The sequence below is a fragment of the Manacus vitellinus genome, unplaced genomic scaffold, assembly GCF_001715985.3.
Source record: "Manacus vitellinus isolate BGI_N305 unplaced genomic scaffold, ASM171598v3 scaffold_43_pilon, whole genome shotgun sequence".
NCBI lineage: Eukaryota > Metazoa > Chordata > Aves > Passeriformes > Pipridae > Manacus > Manacus vitellinus.
In genome coordinates this window covers 5,158,532-5,182,252 of record NW_021940560.1, presented here as the reverse complement: position 1 = coordinate 5,182,252, position 23,721 = coordinate 5,158,532, and the positions used below count along the sequence as shown (strand labels likewise).

General features: G+C 34.5%; 1 protein-coding gene across 3 annotated transcripts in view; it reads right to left on the bottom strand.

The window, feature by feature from the left end:
* The window catches only part of LRP1B (LDL receptor related protein 1B), a 246,406-nt gene that overhangs the window by 157,828 nt on the left and 64,857 nt on the right, over positions 1–23,721 (bottom strand). For all 3 annotated transcript variants that reach the window (XM_029962198.1, XM_029962197.1, XM_029962199.1), the window contains exons 23-29: positions 23,464–23,558; positions 18,999–19,148; positions 9,480–9,620; positions 7,509–7,634; positions 6,240–6,371; positions 3,187–3,321; positions 2,714–2,843 (exon numbers count right to left, since the gene is read on the bottom strand). In XM_029962198.1, coding sequence (XP_029818058.1) covers positions 2,714–2,843; positions 3,187–3,321; positions 6,240–6,371; positions 7,509–7,634; positions 9,480–9,620; positions 18,999–19,148; positions 23,464–23,558 — 909 coding nt within the window. The remainder of the gene's footprint in view (positions 1–2,713; positions 2,844–3,186; positions 3,322–6,239; positions 6,372–7,508; positions 7,635–9,479; positions 9,621–18,998; positions 19,149–23,463; positions 23,559–23,721) is intronic.

Genomic DNA, 23,721 nt, shown 5'->3' with positions numbered 1-23,721 from the left:
CATGTATGTATATCTGCGTTAAAATATATTATAAACACACAAAAGTAACAGTTTTCTGAGGAAGAAATCTCTTTCGAAGATAATATAATTGAGGCCTTGCATAATATTAATTGCATAAAGAGAAGGATTTTCATAGCAGATATTCACAGAACCCACTAAAACTTTTTTTAGTAATATGCTGTAAACAAAGTGAACAGAACATACGAAACCATTTTCCATTGCTTTCCTCTGTGTATGCATTACTTGGTTTTTAAAGATTACAAAAATCTTCTGGACACTACTAAACAGTTCTCTCCCTGTGTCTGGTGTCATCATTATGCCAATCTCTTGTTAAGTAGCTGTATTTGACTGGATGACTGTAAATATGTGAAATAATCAGGAATAAAAATGTGATAAGGGAGAAAAAATATGGATCTTATAATTTTCTTATCAAATTTAGCTTCTGAAACATTGTTCATCTTACTTTCGCTCTCACTGTAGGGCTTTCTGGCTCTGAAACAAATGAATCTGTTCTCATACTTCTTGGTAGAACAAACAATAATATTTATACTAACTACAAAACTTATACTACCTTAGGAAATTGAACTGCAACTTTAGCTAAATTAAAAACATGTTTGAGAAATGGTAAAATAGACAGTACTAACCAGCGAGATATCAACAATCACTGCTTAAGTTTAATACAACTTTAAATAGATTAGTAACAGCACCTCTAAACAGAACTCAACTTGCTTTCAGGCATCTAACTAGAGGTACTTTCTAAATACATGGACATGAACTAAATCTTGAATACAGAAAGGTAGACATTCAACACACTTGAATTAAACTTTCCATACTCTTTCCTTAAACTAGTTACTCTAAGGAGAAAAAAAAATGATACCCCATAATTAGTGGGTTAAATCTAAAATCCTGCGAAGAAAATCCTGAATAGCTGCCAAAAATATAAGGCAAGTTATTAATTACTCCCTTAGAGCATTAATGATTATAAATATATTAATACATCGACTTACACAAACCATTAACTAGTATTGAAAAACTTCCCACATCTTCTCAAAAGTTCTGGGAAGTACCAACTAAAATACTTGTTTCATAGACCTCTGTAGGCAGCAATATGCTATGGATATAATTGATGTATATACTGTGATTATAGAATAACTATGACTCAATTTATTTCAGAACTGTCCCTCATATAAATTACACAGCTGACATGGAGATGCAAGGGGTGGAAATTTGATGCTGGAATAGAATCTTCAAAAAAATCTTCTTTGGAAAAAATTCAGTCAGTTTAAGCTCCTCCCACCCCCAACCCCAAGCCCTAAACACAAATGAAATTCTCTAAATGTTTGTTAAAGGAGGCATCTTAAAAGTTTCACTATGAGCTTAATTCCCTATTTCAATCTCAATTCTGAGCTTGATCAGAAAACTATTATTAAATTAGGAAAAAGTCAGGCATGTGCATGTTATATGAATAAATAAACCTGATGAAGGACAAAGACACCCTTTTGTAGGGCTACACCTTCTTCACTTCTTCCTCAGTGACAATAAATAATGTCACCAACCAGCTGAATGCTGTCTGCTTCATATCTTGGTATAACTGGCAGATTCAACGAGTTTTAATAACTACTATTTTCCTCTCTATTCTTTTAGCTGTCAACTCTAGCTTCAAGAGAAATGCAGAATGTGAAGTCAGGGCAAGGGGAGGGAAGAATACCTTTGAAAGTTTTGCCTCATAAAGGGAAAGAGACATGACAATAATGCAAAGAGTAAAAAGGCCAAAGGCCTTAATCTTCCCAAAGAAAGGCATACCTGTACTTCCCTAGAAAACAGTGCTATCCTTCTCCTGAAGAAACTTTGACTGGAGATATCCCTAGTTATCATTTTGTGGCACACTATTATAAAATAGATGAAGCTTACCCTCTTTCACAGAAGATGCACCAGACTTGTAAAACAGTTACTAATCTGTGGTCCTTTTCTCCTTCTTAAGGATTATAAACAACCCCCCTGCCATGGGCAGGGACACCTTCCACTAGACCAGGTTATTCAGCCCCCCATCCAGCCTGGCCTTTAACAACTCCAGGGACAGGGAGTTTGGGCAGTTTTGGAGCTGGAAGGGAACAGTACATTCCCTGTTTCTATCAATGCTGCAGTGCAGTCTCTGCCCTCAACAATCAGCTGGATGAGTTTTTGCCAAGCAGTTCAGTTTTGCCAGTTCTTACTCTCCTACCCACATGCTTCATCTCACATGACTTTCAGCTACCCTGGGCAATCTCTCTGTTGCTGTAATGGGATGTTACATGATACTGGAGTTTACAGCTACCAAGGCTTACACTGTTCCGCTATTTCATCATGACATTGAGGTCCTTCATAAGCTCATGTGGCTTCCTTGGATTTGCTGAAAACTTCAGAACAGATTTAAGCATGCTTCCAAGCAACATCCAAACTTCAGGTGAAATGATTTCCTTGGAAAATCAAAACTATTTTGCAAAGAAATTGCAGTATGTCATGAATACAGAGAATAATGAAAAAAGTCTTCGTGTCTCAAGAGTAACACTTCCTTCCACCTGTGCTTATTTACAATACAACAGTTTCCAATACAATCGGATGGGTTTTAATAAATATTTATCTGTTAGATCAAAGGCATCCATTTGCTTATCTAAAAGGTTCAATGCTGGCATGCAAACTTTAAAGGAAATACAGGTAGCCATGGTCATGTTACCCTTTTTCTGGGTGTACTGCGATAGATCTCGGCTGGTCCAAGCCCTGGGATATAACCACATATCGGAAGGAGCCGTTGAGCCTGGCAACTTCAATTAAGTTGAAGCCATGATCCGTCCAATATATGTTACCTGGGAAGAGCACAAGGAAGTTACCGCAGGAAGAACAGACTATATGAAAAGTGTAATTCAGGACCAGAAACTAACTCCTGTATTTTCATTTACATGTATCTTATACTTGTAATTTACAGTCTTATTCAGCCTTCCATTGTAGAGTATAAACTTGTATTTGTTGTTGTCACCATTGAAACTGTCCATCTAAGAAGCAGCATCCAAGATACATAAATAATGCCCAGACATGTGCAATACTAGAAATTAGAACTAAAAGCAAAACCAATTTAATTAGTCTTGAGCTGAAGATGCAAGGGCGTATTGTTGGAAATAATGACATGTCCTGAAGCAGGTTCAGACCTACCTGCTATCCAGTCCACTGCAATGCCTTCAACTCTTCCCAAACCATTTGTAACAATGTCTTCCTTCCATGTTTGGTCTCGCTTAGACCTGCTAATTTTGTTGAAACCCATGTCTGTCCAATAGATTGTATCATTTCCTATAAAATACGTGGCAATGATTCTTAGATTAATTCAGGTACTTCAGACCAAATATTGACATCAGTTACTGTGAAAACTGCTAATTATAACTTTATTAATATGATTCAGAGTAAGCAGAATAATGGTATCAAAACTATCAGCTTTAATTTCTCATTCCTTTTCTTAAATTTTATTTTAAAAATTCTGTCAAAATTCCAGGTTTTCTACTGTTTGTTTAGTACTACTTTTATAGCACAATTAGGGCCATGAAAACAGATGGAAGCTACTACCTCTGCTAAAAATCACAATAAATATGCTGTATTTTCTTTATTTTTTCATATTTTGTATATCTGTTTTTAATTCCCTAAAAGAGTGTGAGTATATTTATAGAAGTATTACTTATATCTATACATATAAATATTTTATGTCTACTATTAAATAATTATAAAATATTTTATATCTACTAATCCTATATATACACCCATGTACATATGTGAATGTATGTGTAAATATGTATATATACAGATATAGATAGATAGATAGATATATAGATAGATAGATAGATAGATAGAGACAGAGTTAGAGAAGAGAAAAATAAAACTTACTCAAATAACTAGATTTATTTGACACCAAACCAGACTGGTATCCTCAAGAATTTTAGTCACACTACCAATAAAACAAATGACAAATTCTGACTTCAAGCAGCCCAAACAAATATGGGAGTCATGTATTTTGCTGCTTATTTCAAGTGAGTATGAAAATTACATACATCTTAAAACTAGCTGCATATATATTCAACAATAAGATACAGATCTATGGTTGCATGCAAAGTTCCCTGCAGTGCAACACAAGATATAGAATTACAACGTCTTATCTGAAAACACATAGTTAATAAAAAAACCCGCCAAAACTATTATGTTTATCAACTAGATAAGACACCCTACAATTGAATTTTATGTATTTCTTATTCCATTTTAATTCATCTCCACAAAAATAAGCCCCTTTGTATTCAGACCATGACTATTTAAGTCAGTCAGGCGAGCAAGGATCCACATAACAGCTTTGAAACTGTTACAAGAACACGGAGATCTGTGGTTTCACTTCCATTACTAAATCTTAACGGATATAGCACAACATTGTAGTGTTGTTTTCTTAATTTATGCTTTTCAGCAAACACTGAAAATTAATTTCATTTAATCATTGGTGTTTTGCCAATAAAATTGTGTAACCCAAAACTCAACATACAAACTATTGTTTGAATATTGCTGAATATTCAGCAATATCCAGCAATATTTCAGCAATATTTCTCCTCCAACCAGACCAAGTTTTGAAGTACAGAGTACCCTCCCAGTATGTGAAATAATTATTTCAACAAATGCACATCTATTAGTGAAGTATTTTTACGTTTCTATGTTGAGCTTCCTGGAACAACATCAACAGGAAGAAACAACGAGCATTTGCCTGACATACTGTGAAAAAGTCTTCAGCAGCAGGGAAGAATCAGTGCTATGATCTTTAACAACACAGAAGTGAAGGGCTACTAGGATCACACTCAGTTTTATAAACCTGTGTCTTAAAAAACACTGGCAACCTTACTCCTCAATAGCCTAAAAAGTCCAAAGGTCAAAATGACTCTTAGTTCTTTAATTAGAATTTAGAAGTATCAAAACACAGGGAGAAAAAAGGTGCATGTATCTTCTAGCTCATTCATGTTTGCAAAAAACGTTGCCATAAGCCTTTTAATTATGATATGTTATACTACTTGCATATGTTAATCTATTTTAGCCTCTTTGCATATCTAAACATTACTGAGAGTAGATCAAAATTTGGGAATGCTTCCTGAGTAAGAAAGAAATGAAGAAACATTCACTAAGTGGAAAAAAAAAAACTCAACCTCAGGATGAAATCTGAAAGTACCTCCACTTGCATTCTGAATCATATTTGAGGTTTTAGGAATGAATTTACAAAATTCAAGGTAATATATCAAAATATATCAAAATGAGAAGAAGAATTGGGTTTTAAGCTGAAATGCAGCTGAAAACTGTATTGTAACTTTTTATCCTCTTGTGATTTCACTGCTGCACACTATTTACCATCCATGTTTCCCAATGCATTTGTCACTGTCAAGTGTGTTCATGTTCCCTGTGCTGTAACTGATCATCAGGCAGGTTGGAGAACCTCACTCAACTTCATCCTTCCTCAAATCTTGTTTTTCCCAAAAGCCAAACCCCCTATTCTTCCAAAATATTAGTTTGATATTGATTAGTGAAGCCCAAACAAAACTCTTTAAAGTAGGATAGCATATCATATAAGTAGACTATGCTAAAAGAAAATTCCAACCCAAAAACTACAAGATGTAAAATCCCCAGTAAAATCCTCATGTGGGTGGAATGGCAGAAATGCCTGTTCTTCAGGCTGTCAGAGCACCTGTTTCTAGAATGAAGAAACAGATACAGAGTTGGCTTGTACCCTGCAGGGAAGTGGTTGAGCTGTGCTGGACAGGAAGCAAACTATTTCAACTCAGCTGTCAAAGTCACCTGCTGGGTACAACACACAGGATAAAGAAAATTCCATGGAAAAAGTGTCATAACAGGAACAAGCCTTTCTCTGTGAAAAAAGAACTAATGAAACCTGCATTCCTACAGACTGATGATCACTTTCTGCAAACCCACCAGTCTCCTACACGAGTTCTCGGTGATGACTCCACTGAAAAACAGCAGCTAGTGCTGCCAAAACAAGCTACATATGCATAATACATGATTTTGTATTTAGTGCAAAATGTAAAATCTCTTTGGTTAACACTGTAACATAATGAACTTCCAATTCCTTTAAATGCAGTTGCAATTACTTGGAAGGTTTGAAAACAAAGGGTTATTTCATTCATGAGAACAATATACAATTTTTACCATCCATACAACAAATTGCACATAGTATTTACCTGCATGGAAGTCTATGCCCACAGCAAATGAAGTCCCAGATATAGGCATTAAAGCATCCATTTTATCATTTGGATCAAGAGGAATTCCTCTTATTCCTTCATGAACAGAATACATGAGAAATGATTCGATACCTATGGGAAAGATAAAGCAGCCAATGAGAGCAAAGTAAAGACTTTCCCAATTAGCAAGATTTGAGGAGCTAACATGCACTAGACATAGTTTTCCAATACTGCTCCATTGTTTTCCAAATAGATAACTCCATCTCTTTGAAACAAACATCCATGAGTTATTATGGTGTATTTCTAATTAAATGATAAATACTGTCTTATAAAGAGAAAGGAATCACTGTCCATTTTGAATACCACCTTATAATCAGGTAATTAGCAGTAATGAAAATTAAAACTTAAAAATGTTTTCTAATTATAATGACATTTAAGAATATTTTCAGTGTCTATCTATACTTTCTGAACATATTCAGCAAGAGACAATTTAAAAGACTTGTGGAAAGCAGGACTGTAAATTATTTTTAAGGCATGCAATTCAGCTCCCCTCCTTCAGTCATGCACACTTCCTTTACAGACAAGAGAGAAAGACATCATTTTAGTGACCAGTGCACTTGATGTCTTTTAAATGTCTACTTTCATGTTAGATTAATCACACTCCATATGCACCTATTTCTATTAGGCAGGAATAAATGCTACTGTGTAGAGGTCTTGTTATGCAGCAGTTCTCAGAAGTTATTTAGTCCTAATAAACAGGAGCAAATAATATTCTCTTCATAAAACTATAAGGCACCTTGACCATGAGGTTGTTTTGTATTCTACAGGAACAAAGTAAGGCTTTGTCTGTAAGCTATGTTCTGATTTTTTGCCAGCTCAAGTGGACCAAAGTTTAATTAAAAAAATACTTTAAAAAATCAGGCTTTACTTTATATTAAGAGCAATACAATGAGACACCCAACAATTCAGATACTGTAACCTGTAATTTAGTTTAAAGATAAGGTATATGACCTTGAACAAATATTTAGTGCCATTAATAAAGGCTCAAATGATCTGAGTATCCACAAAAATCTATGCAGTACTGAATAATGAAACTAAAAGCTAAATTTTATTCTGTCCTCACCACAAGAGACATTCATCTGTTACTGCTTCAATCAGGCATATTAAGTATAGTTATTTAACTTGAAATGAATAAATTAAGTATATTTACTCATTACAATGTTCCCATAAAACTTAAATCAGTTAAAAGAAATACTGAAGGCACTTCACCTTTGCAAGCCATGCGGTTTTTTTGAAGGTTGTAGCCCACTGTACACACACAAGTCCTGGTGGTTTCTGATGTTGGTAGGCAAAGCTGGGAACATCCACCATTGTTTAACTGACAGGAATTGCTGCCTGTAATGTGATGGGAGAAGACATAAGAGGAAGCAAAACTTGAACAGTGCAGTCCTGACCAAAATTGATATATTAATATTACCAAACCCAAATTTTATTCAGCTAACTTCTTCAAAAAATCGAGATATGCATAAAATATTTCATATATTCATATACCCTTCCACGCTTCCTTCTGCAGCATTTTATCCACACATTTTCCTTCAGATTATAAATAACTCAGTTTTCTAAAAAACCAGCCTATTTTAAAGTAAAAGCCTGAGAAAAACCTGAAAATATTACATTAAGTTTGGACTGGCAATGATGAAATCTCATTGACATTAGTCTAGAAAGCATATCTTATTTTAGACCATGAGCAAATCACTGATCATACCTTATTCATTCATCAAATGTTATATTAAACTCATCTTCATGAACCAGCATTTTTTAAGTATATTTAAGATATATTATGAAGTGATCTTAAAAATCCATGCTCCTACTACTTTTAAGTAATAGATGACCATTTTTAAATAAGATTTAAATAAGATATATAACAAACATAATACACAACACACTAAACACATCTCAGAAATTTGAAGTCATGAAAAAACATTGAAATCCACTAAGATATTCAAGTAATTAGTTGATTACAAGTTACCAAGCCCATAAGAATCAGAGAGCTACTTGTTACATTTATTTTTGCATTCCTAATTTTGAAGTAAAAGCATTTCTTCACCTAAAACATGGAAGTTTTCTTCCATGCAGAAGACATCCAGCAGTGATAATGTTTGGGCACTTGTGAGCTGTCTGTGTGTCTCCATAGTTGGATGTAAAGCATTTTTAAATGTCAGAAACATTACTGAATGCCTAAATTTGTATTACTTATTGTTCCACCACACTTAAAACTAAGAGTCAGGCTGGCAAAGCACTATTTGTGTTTCCCAGATTAGGTAAAAGGGCAAACATTCCCAGAAGTGCTCAGTATGGAACAGAATGTGTTCCATTTATAGACTACTTATTGCAGAAACTATCCTGTGTTCTTCTGGAAGCGTCTTCACAAAATCACAGAATCCCAGAATGGTTTGGGTCTGAATGGACCTTAAAGCTCATCTCCTCCCAGTTCTCCTGACATGGATCTGGACACCTTCCACTAGACCAGGCTGCTCAGAGCCCTGTCCGACCTGTCCTTGAACACCTCCATGGATGGGGAGTCCACAATAAAATGAAATAATTCGTTTCATAGATTCCACCCTCATCACTTTTAGTAACTGGAATCAGAAATAAGCTCCTTCTAAAGTAACTTCCAAATGTTTTCATCACCAATCTCCAAGTTCATAAAACTGTGTGCATAACCCCAAATTACACTGGTTTATATTATCTTAGCTTCCATTTTGCCAACTAAGTTTCAGCAATATCCCCCCCTTTTTATGCTGTCTCACTTCTGATTTATATTACTGCCACTTCTGTCAACTTAGATGAATTAAACCATGTTTCAAAACGGATAATGAAGAATATTAATTAATTATCTCATAATACTTCTCTAAAAATTTCAATAATTTGAGATGAGGTACACATGCTAAGCCTTTTTTGTGACTAAAAATATAAAACTCTCGAAAAGAACTTTAAACTTCACTATAGTGTGAACATCTGATAAGTTAAAATACATCAGGCAGATATTTTAATTCAATTATCCTTATTAAATTCAATAATTTATTCTAATACAAAGTATTTTTTACCAATACACTATATTTTATCACTGAATTGTAATGAAATAAGTATTATTTTCTTCTAGATACATTTGGAGTATAACATGAGAAAAGATACTGTGCACTTTAAAGGTTGGTTAAACATATTTCAAATGTAACCTACCTTGTTGTGCTGCTTTATCATACACTTTCATATGTACAACACCTGAAGTTTTGTTTCTCAGGACAGTTGGGTTTCTTCCATCCTTTTTATTGCAGGTTCCAATCTGAGCTAAGTTCTGGTCTGCCCACCAAAGCTTTTTATCTGTAAAATTTTCAAGTTTTAGAAATCAAAAGGGTCACTATCAAATTACATGTGGCTGAAATCTAAGGTGGGAAAAAGCTTTTCAGGTTAATTATCAGATCAATTTTAAGGAAAATTGCTTAAAGAGGTTATAGAGAGAATCTGAAGGTTGCGTGTTATTAAGATTCTGCAAACATGAAAACAGCCCTCACCAGTTCCACTTTTGCTGTGACAACTGCTGATTTAAGTCTACTGATATAGAAAATCCTAAATTAAAATGCCTCATTTTCCATATATATATATATTGAAATTCTAGAAAACTTTAAGGAAGAAATTCATTTTCACAAGCAAACAAAATTGCTTGTAATGCTCAAACACATTTTTCATTAAAAACAAATTACAATCAGTAACTAAGAAATCATGAAAAAAATCATATCAGTCTCTGCCTCCCAATGATTCAGAATTAAATCTTTCAGAGCTTTGATATCAAACTCAAACTTCAGCGAAACTCTGACTGTCCTTGTCACGTGAGTCCTCACTTGTAGGGCCCACACAGGTGTTTGATGAGATGATCTTGGCCTTCCAGCTTGAGAAGGAGATGTGATGCTTGGGGCCAGGGTTTAGTGGTGGACGTGGCAGTGCTGGGTTAATGGTCTGACTCGACGACCTTAAAGGTCTTTTCCAACATTAATGATTCTATTTCACATCCCATAACAAGTTTCACAGTGTCTGTTTCTCATTTTCTTTGAACGCCAGAAAACTCCACCCGAGTCCTTACTCTCTTCACAAGATTTAGACACTACAATGACCTCCTTCCAACTCATTGTGGGTTATCAGCTTCTCTTGGCTTAGTCAAGTCTCCTCAGTGACTGGATAACACTCTACAGTTTCCCAATTCATAAAAGAAGTAATCAATTTTTATGTCATGAATTTAAAATAATACTTCTGAGGATCCACTACCTATATTTTTCCATATTCTCATACTAAAGAAAATTAAGCTATTTTTCTAATAAAATGTAATCAGTCAAATAAAACTTCACTCTAGCACTATCCTTCTAGGAAATCACAATGAAGAAACAAGGTTTCATTGGCCCATCTCTATTATATTCTCTGAGTTAATATAGTGGTATAAAACTGAATGCAAGCAGCTCCCTTCTGCTCTCAGCCTTTTGGAAAAGTAACTGTTTTAAATAAACTGAACTAGGTAACATTTTAACACCGTATTACCTCGGACCAGTTTGACCAATAGTCTCAAGGGCAACACGACATAATTCTTGTGTGTATATTAAATTTAACTACATTTAGGAAAACAGAAAAAGGAAAAGAAATTATAGAAGCAATTTGATTTCAACTCTATCTTGGGTTTGTTACATGTATTTTTAAACTGGAACAATGTGATGGCAGTACATGAACAGGACACTTGCTTGGGTTACTAACAAAATACTGCTCTGCAGTAAATTAACATTTCACTCATGACTACATTATAAACATTAACTACTGTGAGATACAATCTCAGAGCTATGTCCTGCACAAAAAGTATGAATATTACTTTTTTCCTTAAAATAACTACATATCTTTTGAACATCTAAATGAAATAATTAAATGTGGCAAGTCTGTATAATTGCAAGTTAAACATCATCAGCGTTTTCATTTCAGACAGAAAAAGTTATTACAGAAGATGAACCAAAAGTAAAACTCTAGACTGAAAACTTTTAACCTCCAGGAACACTGTGTTCCCAACAAATATTGTTCATTAATTCACTTTTAGTTCATTTTATTTTAAGTTAAATGAATTATTTGCCTATGCTGCAGTTTTAATATTTCAATAACTAATTTATAGGGTCACACAGTTGAGTGTTTCATGACAGAAACTGCAGGTCTAAAAAATAATTTCCACTGCAATAACTCTAAAAAGTTACAGCAGAAAAGAAAACCTCTTGAAAATATCAAGGACAAAGAAGAGTAAACTCTTCACAGGTATATGACAAGACCACAATCTACAGAATGAAAATATTAAGATTTGGAGACAGAAACGGAACTCTCAATTTAAATTTGGGCAAAATTTAAAGAAAATCTGTCCCCCTACGTTACTAGAATTGACTGAGTCAAAACATCACCATGTGATATCAATCAATTAATAGTAGATTGCATCTGATGATTGTTTTAGCAGAAACTCCTTAGAACAAAAAGTTCCTTTGTTCAATTTTTATGGTGTCAATTATAACAAAAAGGTACAGGTAAGATAAGATTAGAAAAATGACTATTTGCTATAGCCCATATATGAAATAATGAAAATTGGACTTTTTCCTTTTTTTTCTTTCTTTTTTTTTTCTGTGAGATGATAACCTACAATCCTAAAAGTTTAGACTTTTTAAATTAAATATTTGTATATGAAGAAGAGTTTTCATTCTTCACAACCTCTATTTGACCATGAATCAGAACAGCCCATTAAATAATTTTGGTAATGGCTGCAGTCTTGTGCACAGTAACTAGAGCCTATTATTTTACATATCCATACATATTCTTTTGCAAGAGTTTAGTACAGAAAGGAAGCAAATCACAGAATTTTGGTGCTTTCATAATTTATTTCGAAGAAGGGATTAAACTCTTTCGGGCACTTGAAAGAAGTGATTAAACTCATTTGGGTATTTCTTTAATATTTTGTGCAAACCCCCAACTTTGACCATGGTTTAAATAGCCTCCCAAAATCTGACATTGGCTGACTTGTCTGGCTCCTTTGGAAAAGGAAAGAAACAAAACCCCCAAATAACCAACTTGGTGTATTATTTTACCAAGAGATGAAAGCATGGCATGTGCTTATTCAAGAAGTTCAATAACCAATACTTATGTACACCACAAATAGTTTAATTTCTTCCTTTTGGTGTTGGTACAGAGCCAAAACCATTTCTACATGAGCAGCTGAATGTTCCACCAGATTCCTCTGTTGTTTACTGAGCTACTCAATGAGAACACATCTGCTTTCATGCACAGTTAATAGAATCTAAACAATTTCCATCAATGTTGTCAGACATTTCACATCATAGAGTTGTTCTCCTTTCATGACAGAAGAAACAGCACTGAATAAACTCTTTACTAATCCTCAAGGACAGAGGAGGGGAGTTAAATGAGAAAGCTCATGCAAATCCTGACATGTTAGGTACACTGAAAAGAAAAAAAAAAAAGGACCACAACCCCCCCCAAAAAAAAACCAAACAAAAAACCCCACAAAAAAAACCCACAAAAAACCCCAAAAAAGTAAAAACTATCACAAAACCAAAGAAAATACTAAACTAAAAGAACCAAATCAACCAAAAAAACGCTAAAACCACAAAAAAATAACCCATAAATTCTGAAGTACAGACACCTTGAGGCCAAATCTCTTATGACTATCTGCCAAAAGACTGGCCAGTTATGCCTAAGACCTAAAAAAATACATCTTCTAGTTTTTCAGAAACTGCTGGGTGGCCAACATACACAACAGTCTCATACCAAAAAGACCCTAACATGTTACACAGAGATTTTTGACAATAATTCTAAGCAAAATTTGGGTTTCTCTCTCCATTATTGATACATTCTGTCAGTAGATAACTCATCTATGATTTCTGGTATGAATTTCTACATTAATTTTAAAATATCGTAGATAATAAAAAAAAACATTTGACTTTAGCATAAAGACAACTTGCTTTACAAACTAGGGAAGAAACAACACTATTTTGAACCTTTAAATATCATTTATTTGCTTGATTATGCTAATAAGAGTGTTGTTTGATCACTAATTACAATTCTGTTGCTGAAACTGAGTTATAATATATATTAAAATCATTGTATTTATCCATTCTGTTGGTTAATTAGCATTAAGTACAGCAACATATTGGGAAACAGCAATTTCAAATGCCAAAAATTGCTACACCAGCACTGTGGACAGTCCTTTGGAGATTTCAAACAGTACTGTGAATGCAAATTTTGATGGGCCATTAGTTTTCATTAATGGTGGTTTGAGTATTTATGGAAGACAACTATGTACTGCACTTAAAACTGGGCAAATTGCCTAGATATATTTCACATATTAATGGTAATGTAATGAATGGTGTTATGGCAATTAGATGACTGATGACTTGGAAAATTAAGGTGTGTGTATTTGAAGTTTCCTGATCTAAGCAGCCCCTTTCACTTTGCAATTACATCCAGCAAAGTCACAGCTCCCACCCTTTGAGTTACTGCAAAAGCTTTCTGGTATTGTTTTTGAAACATTATTTAAGATAAAACAGAAGTCAAACAACCAATGTATCAGCTAACTACATGACAAAAGTAAATGTCAGCATGAATATATTTTGGCAATATGAACCCACATTTTCTGTCTAAAATGAAATACTGTAATTGTTACTTTCTGTTTTGATTGCTTGATAATACACCTTGATGGTTATATTATATACAGTTTGTGTTCAAAAGGCATTGTTCTAATACCTGAACACCCATTGAAAAGCCATTATGTACATCTGATTTTGTTGTATTGCTGATGGAATTGTTTATACATGAATTTTAACAGAAATAGCACTTACACATAAAATCATTCACTACGTGAAGTTATTCTATTTCGTACTAAAAACCTCAACCAATTCACAACAAATTATATCCTCATTATACAGTCTACACAATCTACATCATATTCCTATTTTGTTGAGATATGAGCTGAATTTTGTGGGTTTATGTAAATTGAACTTCTGTGAGGACCTGATACAAAATCCAATCAAATGCCTTCACCAAAACTGCTGACAGAAGTCTTCAACATCTGTTTCTTCTCAGCTAAAAACTTACAGTACCTAATCAATATTTTTCTAGCAATGTTCAGTTTATGATTCATAGCCATATACCATTCAAGAAAGAACACACCAGTTTGGAAACACATCAGACATTGCTGCGAGTTCCTTTGCAATTCAAATCCTGTAATATAATGACTCTGCTCACCAACCCAGAAACACAGTTCTCATCACAAAGGTAAATTTCCAACCAGTTTCAGTTACAGTCCAGGAACCATTTTCATTGAGTAACTTGGAGGGCAGGAGAAGAGACTCCATGCAGAATGCCAAATACATCTTTATAATTCGATCACGCTCAAGACGTTTGCTTCCAGAAAAATTGCTAAAACCATTTCCTGAATGATATATTAAACTCAAACCTTAAGACAAGTTTAGGAAGCATTTTCGTATTGTTGAAAAGAGCTTTGCTCTACTGTATAAGAAAATCAGAGATTCTCTCACATGGAACATCTTGAATTTCAAAGCAGTAGATATATTTAATATCAACTTGTAAATGGTGTCAGCAGCAGGTGTCGGAAACGATACAGGGTACAGGGTGCTGTGAATCAGACAAGCTTCTAAAAGACCAGAATAAACTTCAGAGTTTTTTGAAGAAAATAAAATGGAAAGCTAACATAGTAGCAGAAGAAAATTACCACTGACCAAATGCAAGACATTAAACAGTGGGAGGTACTAGACAAAGCGTTCACATGTGTTTTTTAATGATAGATTGACTAAAAATGCCTGATGTTGCATGCATTGACACTTCACACAGTGAATGCGTATTTGAAGAAAAAGTGGGAAGAGCAGGAAAGCAAATATGGCTTCATGGATTTACAACAACTGCTTTGTAATACAGAATGGCAACAGCAAAAGCATTTTTTGTATGATTAAGTGCATGGAAGAATGGTAATTCTGTATATATTCAAATGCTTTACTTTCAAGTAGAATGTAATTTCCCATCTATATCATGCTCAAAACCATGTAGCAAAAGCAGGCACCAAAAGACTAGGAATTTTGCTCAGCATATGGAAAAAAGAAAGATGACTGACACTACTGAGTAGAAAACCAATAAAAGAAAGAACCAAAATGCATAAGGATGTGAATTATATATCCTGCTTCCATTTCCCTTAAGGATAAACCTGACAGTTACTTTGGCACCAGCTTGTTTGCTAACATTATTTTTTCATGTCTTACCATTACTTCTATAAGCTCCCACTAAAGAATATAATAGCAGGAAAATGTTAAACAGAGCCTGGAAAGGACTAAACAACAGCAAACATCTGAAAGAGTAGTGGTAACTTCCAAATGGTTTACAACAGCTAAACTGCAACACTAAACCAGAGGAATTGAAAACAATAAAAACGATGAGGAGATTGAGGGGTAGAACTAAAGGAGAATCATCGTTGCCTGGTGAAGCTCTGAACTGCTCCATAAGTTATATTAAAAAGCAAACCAAAACTGTACAGACTCAGCTGCAGTATCTATTGAGTTCATGCCACAGAACACAACCACAGAGTGCCTGCTTCTCCCTTCCTGTCCCATTTTGAAATTAACAGAATCTAAGATCAAGAAACTCAAGATACCAGAACAGCACAGAAATTACCAAGGCATAGTTCTGAAAAATCTTCTGGAACGTAAACTAAAGATACAGTAAAACCCACTGGAGACTGGCAGAAGATCTGTTAGTTCTTTGTGCAAAAGTCTGTCCAGACAATGAACAGAAGGCACTAGCTTTTGACACAGACTGTAGGATTCTCCTTGGGTGCCTCTGGGAGCTTGTGCTTTCTGACAAGGACACTGATGGCTGGGGAAGATGCTTCACAAACACTTAAAAAGTTTGCAGAAGCAATAACTGAGGTGCTTGAAGAGATCACTGGTATGGTAAATTTATCAGAAATTCAACAATTTTTCCAAAAATTCTTCTGACAAATTTCAGATCACACTACCCATCCCCTAAAACCACCGAGGTTCGCTCCACCATTTTCTTGATTTAACTCTTTAGTCCAACAAAGATTCTGATGATCATCAACTGACCTGGTGACAAACTTTACAAAGGGAGTCTTAAAATACTGAACTGTACTTTCTCTTTCTGCCCCCGTGGAACCACAACCCAACAATATGATAAGATCATACACCAAAATAAAGAAACAAAAAACATAAGCTGTACAAAATATTGCTTTTAGCTGGGGAGACAATAAATGCAAAAGACAGAAAAATGGAAAAGACAGTAGAAGACTACAGGACTCTCTGGCAATGAGTGGAACCTAAATTCTACAAAATTTGGGCACAGGTATTGTATCTGTTTTCTTTTCAGTCACTGATGAGTTCAAATAGTAAAAAAAAAGTTAGCTTAGTATATTCACAGAGAAGAAATATTCATTCCATTCATGTTGTTTAGTTGTGTTTACTGTAAAAGTAGTCAAGAAAATTTAGGAAATGGAGCAAAAATGATGCAATAAACATTGCAATTACTGTGATTTACCTGCTGCAACCTCCTATTAAACTTGTAGGCAAAGAGATCAGCAGGGGTACTAAATTTTCACACACTATCGTGTTAAATCTTACATTAGAACAAATTAGTCATTCTTCTTTATTTATACATTACTAGTTATGACCATTTATCCATTACAGATCTGTTAACTTGCTTCATATAGCAATGAATTTTCTGTTCTGATCCATTTTACATGCACAGAAGCTGCCTATGAGAAATATATGTAAAGCCACCAGCACTTCAGGAAAATAAATGGCATTTACGTTGCCACAGTGTTTTCTACAATATGAAAACATGTGAGACAGATGAACACAGAAACTTTTCATGTTTTTCAATCAGCACATACAGTACTGTTGATAAAACTGTATTTGTCTTCCCTTTTTTCCAGTAGATTTATGTGTGGAATCATATTGCAATGTCATGCTGCAGTTTGGCACACCTATGTCTCCAAAACAAAGACAAAACCCAAAAGCAAAAGTTTTTTTTACCATTTTTGAGTAGGAAGAATTGTCATTACCCATAAAAACAAAGCATCCAAACTACGAATAGTAGGGGTACAGATATGTAAAAACTACACAGCAGAAAATTTTCCATCTCCACACCTGCAAAAATTCAACTACTTCTGTGCAAACAATCACAAAACACTCTTCTTTACATGATTGCTATAATCTCGTTGTTCCAGACCCCAAATGCATCATCACTGTTGTAGGTTCTGTGAATCAGAGATGAAGACTTGATACCCACAGACATCTCAGTGACAGGATGAACAAACACTCTTTACATCTCCTATTAAAGACTTCCAACAGCCCCCCAGAGTAAAGGTCATTTATTCAATCCATTTCCAGCCACAATCCAATCAATGAAAGACAATTTGTATATATTAACATTTGTGACTCCTGACACCAACCTTGCTTGTGTTTATGAATGCAGGTATAAAAGTATCCCCTCTCCAAGAGACACTGACAGCAGTTGAAGTTCAATACTGGTCAAATGTGTGTATAATAAATCTAATTTAGCAATTACCATTTTACACTATGATGTAATTTACACCATGTGCATAAAAGTCTTCAGATTTTATTTAGCATAAATTTCACTAACACACCATCTATAAGTACACAGTTATTATATAATTAATCAATCAAATAAAACACTTCATAAAAAGATTCTGGCAGTTGATGAGACATCTATCCCAACTTACAGGTTTGCTTATCAACTGAACTTTTTTTTTTTTTGAACATCCAAGACAAATATAAATAATTTTTGAACCAGAAAATAAGGGTCAACAAAGCATTTTGGGGAAATATAGAAAGCTCTAAAGTTATCTCCGGAATAACAGAAATATTAATTCTGAGTCAGACTGGAATTTCCTACCACACTTTGTCCCAGTTACAGAAAGGGACAAGACCTGAAGACAAGTATGAGAACTAGTCAATTTGAAGCAATATTTTTATAATATTCGGCAACCTGTAACTAGTTAATTTTTTAGGAATTTTTCCTTATGCTACTGTTCTTTTGATTTTTTTTTTTTGATAGGTGTTTTTGAACATTCTAAACCCTTCTAATGTGCAAATGGAGGATTAATAACAAACGGAATATTTTATTCAACATATTTTATACATGAAATATTAGCAGATATCTGAAAATCCAAATCATCAATCATTAATTCAGAACCCAAAGAAATCTTCACAAAGTGCCAGCTAATTCAACAAACTAGGGCTGTTCTGAACTAGGTAGGAAGATTTGAGCAGCAGAGGAAACAAGTCATGGATAATTCTGAGTAACAAAGAGCACAAAAGAGCTCCCTCTCCTTCCAACACACTTCATAAGTGACTATGGCAAATACAAGCCATCAATCTGTTACCTTCATACTGTGTGTGTATACATATATATGCAAGACTACATTTAGAAACACATACTTGCAATACAGATTGCAAACTGTCTGTTCAATCAAATATAAAGAACTTTTTCACAGACAATACGGTCTCGCTAGTGAATGTACTGCATGTATTATTTACATGAAACCAAAACAATCTTCCGTAAGCTTTTTATATTTCATTATTAAATAGCTTTGAATAATTAAAAAAAAAAAGTGATTATCACTGGACTTACCCATAATGGTTAAAGCTGTGGCTTTTGTTAAGTCTTCTTTCATTGATTCTATTATTTCAAGATTACCACCATCCAAATTGCATCTGTTTATGGTTCCATTTCCTGAACTGATCCAGTAAAGCTTGTTCTCCCCATAATCTATTGACAGGCCTGTAATTAATGCATACAACTTTAACTACGGCTTGAATAGATAACACACATTTAGCATTGAGCTGTTTTCATAATAAAAGTGTATTTACGAAATATATATATACACACAACACACAGTTATATTTTCTACTCATACTTTAAAAAAAAAATTGAGAAAACAAAACTTGGTCATTTATAGTGAAAAAACCCACACTTTTAGAAAGATTTGTGCCTTGTATTTCTCCCAGCATCTACATAAATCAGTAACTGACTGATGAAAGAGAATTATCTGGCAATGAAGAATTGCTTGAATAAGCTGAGGTCCTAAGCAAGGTCATTAAAAACTAGTAAATGTAAAACAGGAACCATAATTTATATTTTAAAATTATGAATACATAAAGAATTAGAAAACAATCTACTTTTTGTGATACTGAACTTAAAAAAAAAAAAATCTTTTCTCTCCCTGCATGCACAGCCCTCTGCTTAGAATGCTGAACTACCAAATTCTAACCCAAATTTTTAATAAATGTACAGTACTAATTTTCATTTTGCTTCATAGAGAAGCATAATCAGTTCTTTTGACTTAGAAGCAAGAGAACTGTAGAAATAAAAATACTTGCAAAATAACCTGCTAAATGAACAAACATGATTTTCTGGAAGTAAGAGTAAAGAACTAAGATGATGTATTTCAGACTTCTCTAATGATTTTAAAATGTTTTTAAAATGTTCAAGAACTGGAAGCAGGAGATTTTCTGTAGTGAAATATTCTTGGCATGGTGACAATATATGCCATAATAATTTGCTTTGGTACCAGACCTTTCCCAGAATTCATGTTATGTATCCAGCAGCGAGTTGCCAAAAAATACTGTAATTCACTGCATAGGTCAACCTTTAGATATTGTACTGTAGTCTTCTTCCATCCTGTAAAGTGGAAAGCTATTTTGAAAACCCTGACAGGAGGGAAGCAGTGCCCTGTGCTGCAGCACTTACAGCTGCCATCATGTCACTACGTCTTTACGCAGATTTGACATGACAGGCCAAAAGGTTTCAGCCTTCTGAGCCTCTGAAAAACAGCTTTCCAGTTCCTTTACAGTTACTGACACCCTCTCCCCCCTGCAATTTTATCACCCAGAAGAAAACAAAACACACTCAAGAAAGGATAAGGCTTCAGAGTTGTGCCTTGCAGCATCTCTGCGCACACGTTTTCGTGCTTGTACAACAAGCATCACTCAAAGTAGAAATACAGTGCCATGGATCTTGGAGACAAGCAGTACTTGCAGTACACAGGCCTAGAACAGGGAATTTTCCTGGGAATACTGATCAACTTCCCTATGGGTTAAAAGGGAATACACAAGGATGAAGTTTTCCTTACTCCCAGATGGACAGCATTTGTTATTCGCTGCAACTCCCGACTGCTCCCAGTCAGTTGCTCACTGATGTCACCTAGATGACATCTCTTTATGGAGTTGCTCTCAATACAAGCTACACAGAATCACAGAATATGCTGAGTTGGAAGGGACCCACAAGGATCATCGAGTCCAACTCTTATCCCTGCAAAGGACCATCCCCAAGAATCACATCACGTGCCTGAGAGCATTGTCCAAATGCTTCTGGAACTCTGTCAGGCTTGCTGCTTACTCAGGATTATGTGCAGAGTATCTCCAGGAAAGGAGACTCCATCACCTCTCTGGGCAGCCTGTTCCAATGCTCAGTCACCCACATAGTAAAGTCCTTCCTCATTATTAGGCGGAATGTTCAGTGTCTATTTTCCGCCCATCCTGTTTCACTCCAGGAATTACCATCCTATCTTGTCAGGTTTTACTTCATATATTAAACTGGTGTTCCTCCACATGGGTATTGCAATTACACAGAAGCAAATGACAAAACAAGAACATTCCTAACTCCTTCTTATCAAGTCTACCACATTATTCTTCCCAAAACGCTTTCCATCTATTACCAACCCTTGCTATTTCTAATGTAGGCAAAGCATGTTTAGATTTTTTTCAGGAATTGTCCTGGTTTTGCTACTGAAAACAGGTGACTTTTTAGCCATAAGCATCATAGATACTCAGGATAAATTCTACTGTGGGTGACTGGCTTAAACCTTATTACCCAGCTGCTAAAGTCCACCTGAACATAAGGACTGTGCAATATTGGTCTCAGGGAATTCCAGTGACCAAATGACCTGCCCAAGAAAGTATGAAATTAGCATTAATTCTGAATTCCTAAGAATACAGTTTAATGGAACTTCAGTTGCTTTGTCAACCAATACATGTGTGTTGGTAGCATTTGAGCCTTTTAGAGCTGCAGAATGGACCAGCAAGTCATATCTAGTATGTACTAGTTAATATAAAAATAAAAGACACCATCTGTCATCCTAAGAGTATCAGTTCCAAAATTTTCCAAACTACACACACTCTTAGTGATAACACAAAATACTGTAATTGAAAAATCATCTCCTCTTTTCATAGAACTCAAACAGAAAAAATTAATCAGCTTACTTCAGGTCACAGACAGGAAAACTCTTCTTCATTCTCCAAATTCCAAATTATGTATCAAGACAACAAAATCCCAGTCAATTAACAGGACATCCAACTCTAATAAGTCAGATATTTGTCTTTTTCATCTACCTTGTGAGCTCCCGAAACACTCAGAATCAGCACTGCAGGAGCCATAATTTCACTTATGGAGAAAGACAGTTTGTCATTTAAAAATTAAATATTAAATTAAGGTTTTAAGACTGCTGCTCTCAGGTTCTTCAGCAGTGTTTTCTTGTTCTTAGCATGGGAATATCTTATATTAAGGGTAAGGATAATTTAAACCACTGAAACAGGTATTTTACATATATTCAAATATAGAGTTTGTTATTGGACACTTAATACTTATTTGAACTATAGTATAACCGATCATTTCTCATCAGACATACAACTGCATTACTCCGTCCTACCTGACAAAAAAACTGAGCCAAGATGGTACCAATTAAAAAGTTTTCCAGCAAGAGAAAGGTACAAGCTTTGTTTTCCCTTTACACACATATACACACATACACTCTTTACAAACTACATATTCTACACTTCACATACGTATCATATCTCATGTTAATGTAATAAGAACCTTCAACTTAGAATATGATCTATTTAAAATATTTATCATCAGATCTCAAAAGTGTTAAAAATTAATCCAGTGCTACAGAAAAAACCAAGCTTTTTCCCTTGTCCAAATATGGATTTGAACAAGCATTCTTTGTATTTGGTTCAGTCGCTTCACTACCATTCAACAAACCCAGTGAGAGAAACCATAAAGATTGCAATTTAGGACCTTGTGACCCGTGATCACAGAATATTCAGTGCAAAATGCTGCATATTCCCCATACTTCTTAATATTGCCCCAATATTATTTAATGTGCTTATGCTTCACCCTAAAATTTGTGGGTTTACCACTCTTTTTTCTCCAGATAAAAAGGTAAATGTCTCTTCAAGTGGATAGACAGCAAATCCAAATAACAGTAAAACAGTCATCAAGTAATTTCTACAAAATTCATAGAATTTAGGGTCTTAAAAGCATGTTGTGTCGCTCTTATGTCAAATTTATTGAATTCTTTAAAACATTTTCTCTTCTGCTTGCTTTATGTATTCAGTTATGAAAAAATAAACGCTTTAAAATATAATCACTTTATTGATGGGCCATTAATAAGTCATCAGCAATTGGCATAACCACTTCAGCTCTCTAAAAAATGAAATTATCTAAAGTAAGAGATCTGAACAAAAAAAAAGTGCACACAGAGAGAGCTTGTTTTTTTTTTCCAAACAATGCCATCATTTATCATCAACTGTATGAATTATCAAATACTAAAACCAGGGTTAAGTTGTTATAGGAAATGTCTGCTTTAACTGCTGCTTTTTTCTCTATGTGAAAAGTTAAGAGCCAATTTATCTTTTGATCATGCAACTGAGATTCTGGTGAGGAAGAATCTACATTTGCAGTCAAAGCACCCTCTCACATATATCCATAACTTACTAAAAACTTGATCTCTACTTTTTTTTTTGACCACGATATAAAGATTGAGAAATACAGATGGGTTCTCCTTCAGTCCATTGTAGTCCTGGGAGTTAATAATAATCCACTACTAGTACAGTAGATTTCAGTTAGAATGGGATAAAAATATCTTAAATTGCGAAACACAAAATCACGTGAGTGTTCTTCATGGCTTTATGCCTGTTCTTGTCACTGTTGTACATTAAATGAAAAAACATCATGGTACACTTAAATAGCAGTTCAAGATAATGCCCGTAGTAAATCACTCAAACAAAAAAGAAACAGGAAAATAGGTATTTACCAACAGGATCTTTTTGATTCTGGAAGAGTATTTTGCTGTTGCTGCCGTCCATGTTTGCCATGTTAATTGTGTTACCGTCGGTCCAGTAGAGTTTACTGAAGAAGAAAATTAACATATTTAAAATGTTGCTTCGTGTACACAGCATTTTTAATGCATCATGAGAGAAAACATTCATCAGTTTAGGAGGAGGCAAAATGTACAACCAGTGATTACAAGATTTAATCAACAGCTTTGGTAAGGAATCAGCATTCAGGTAAG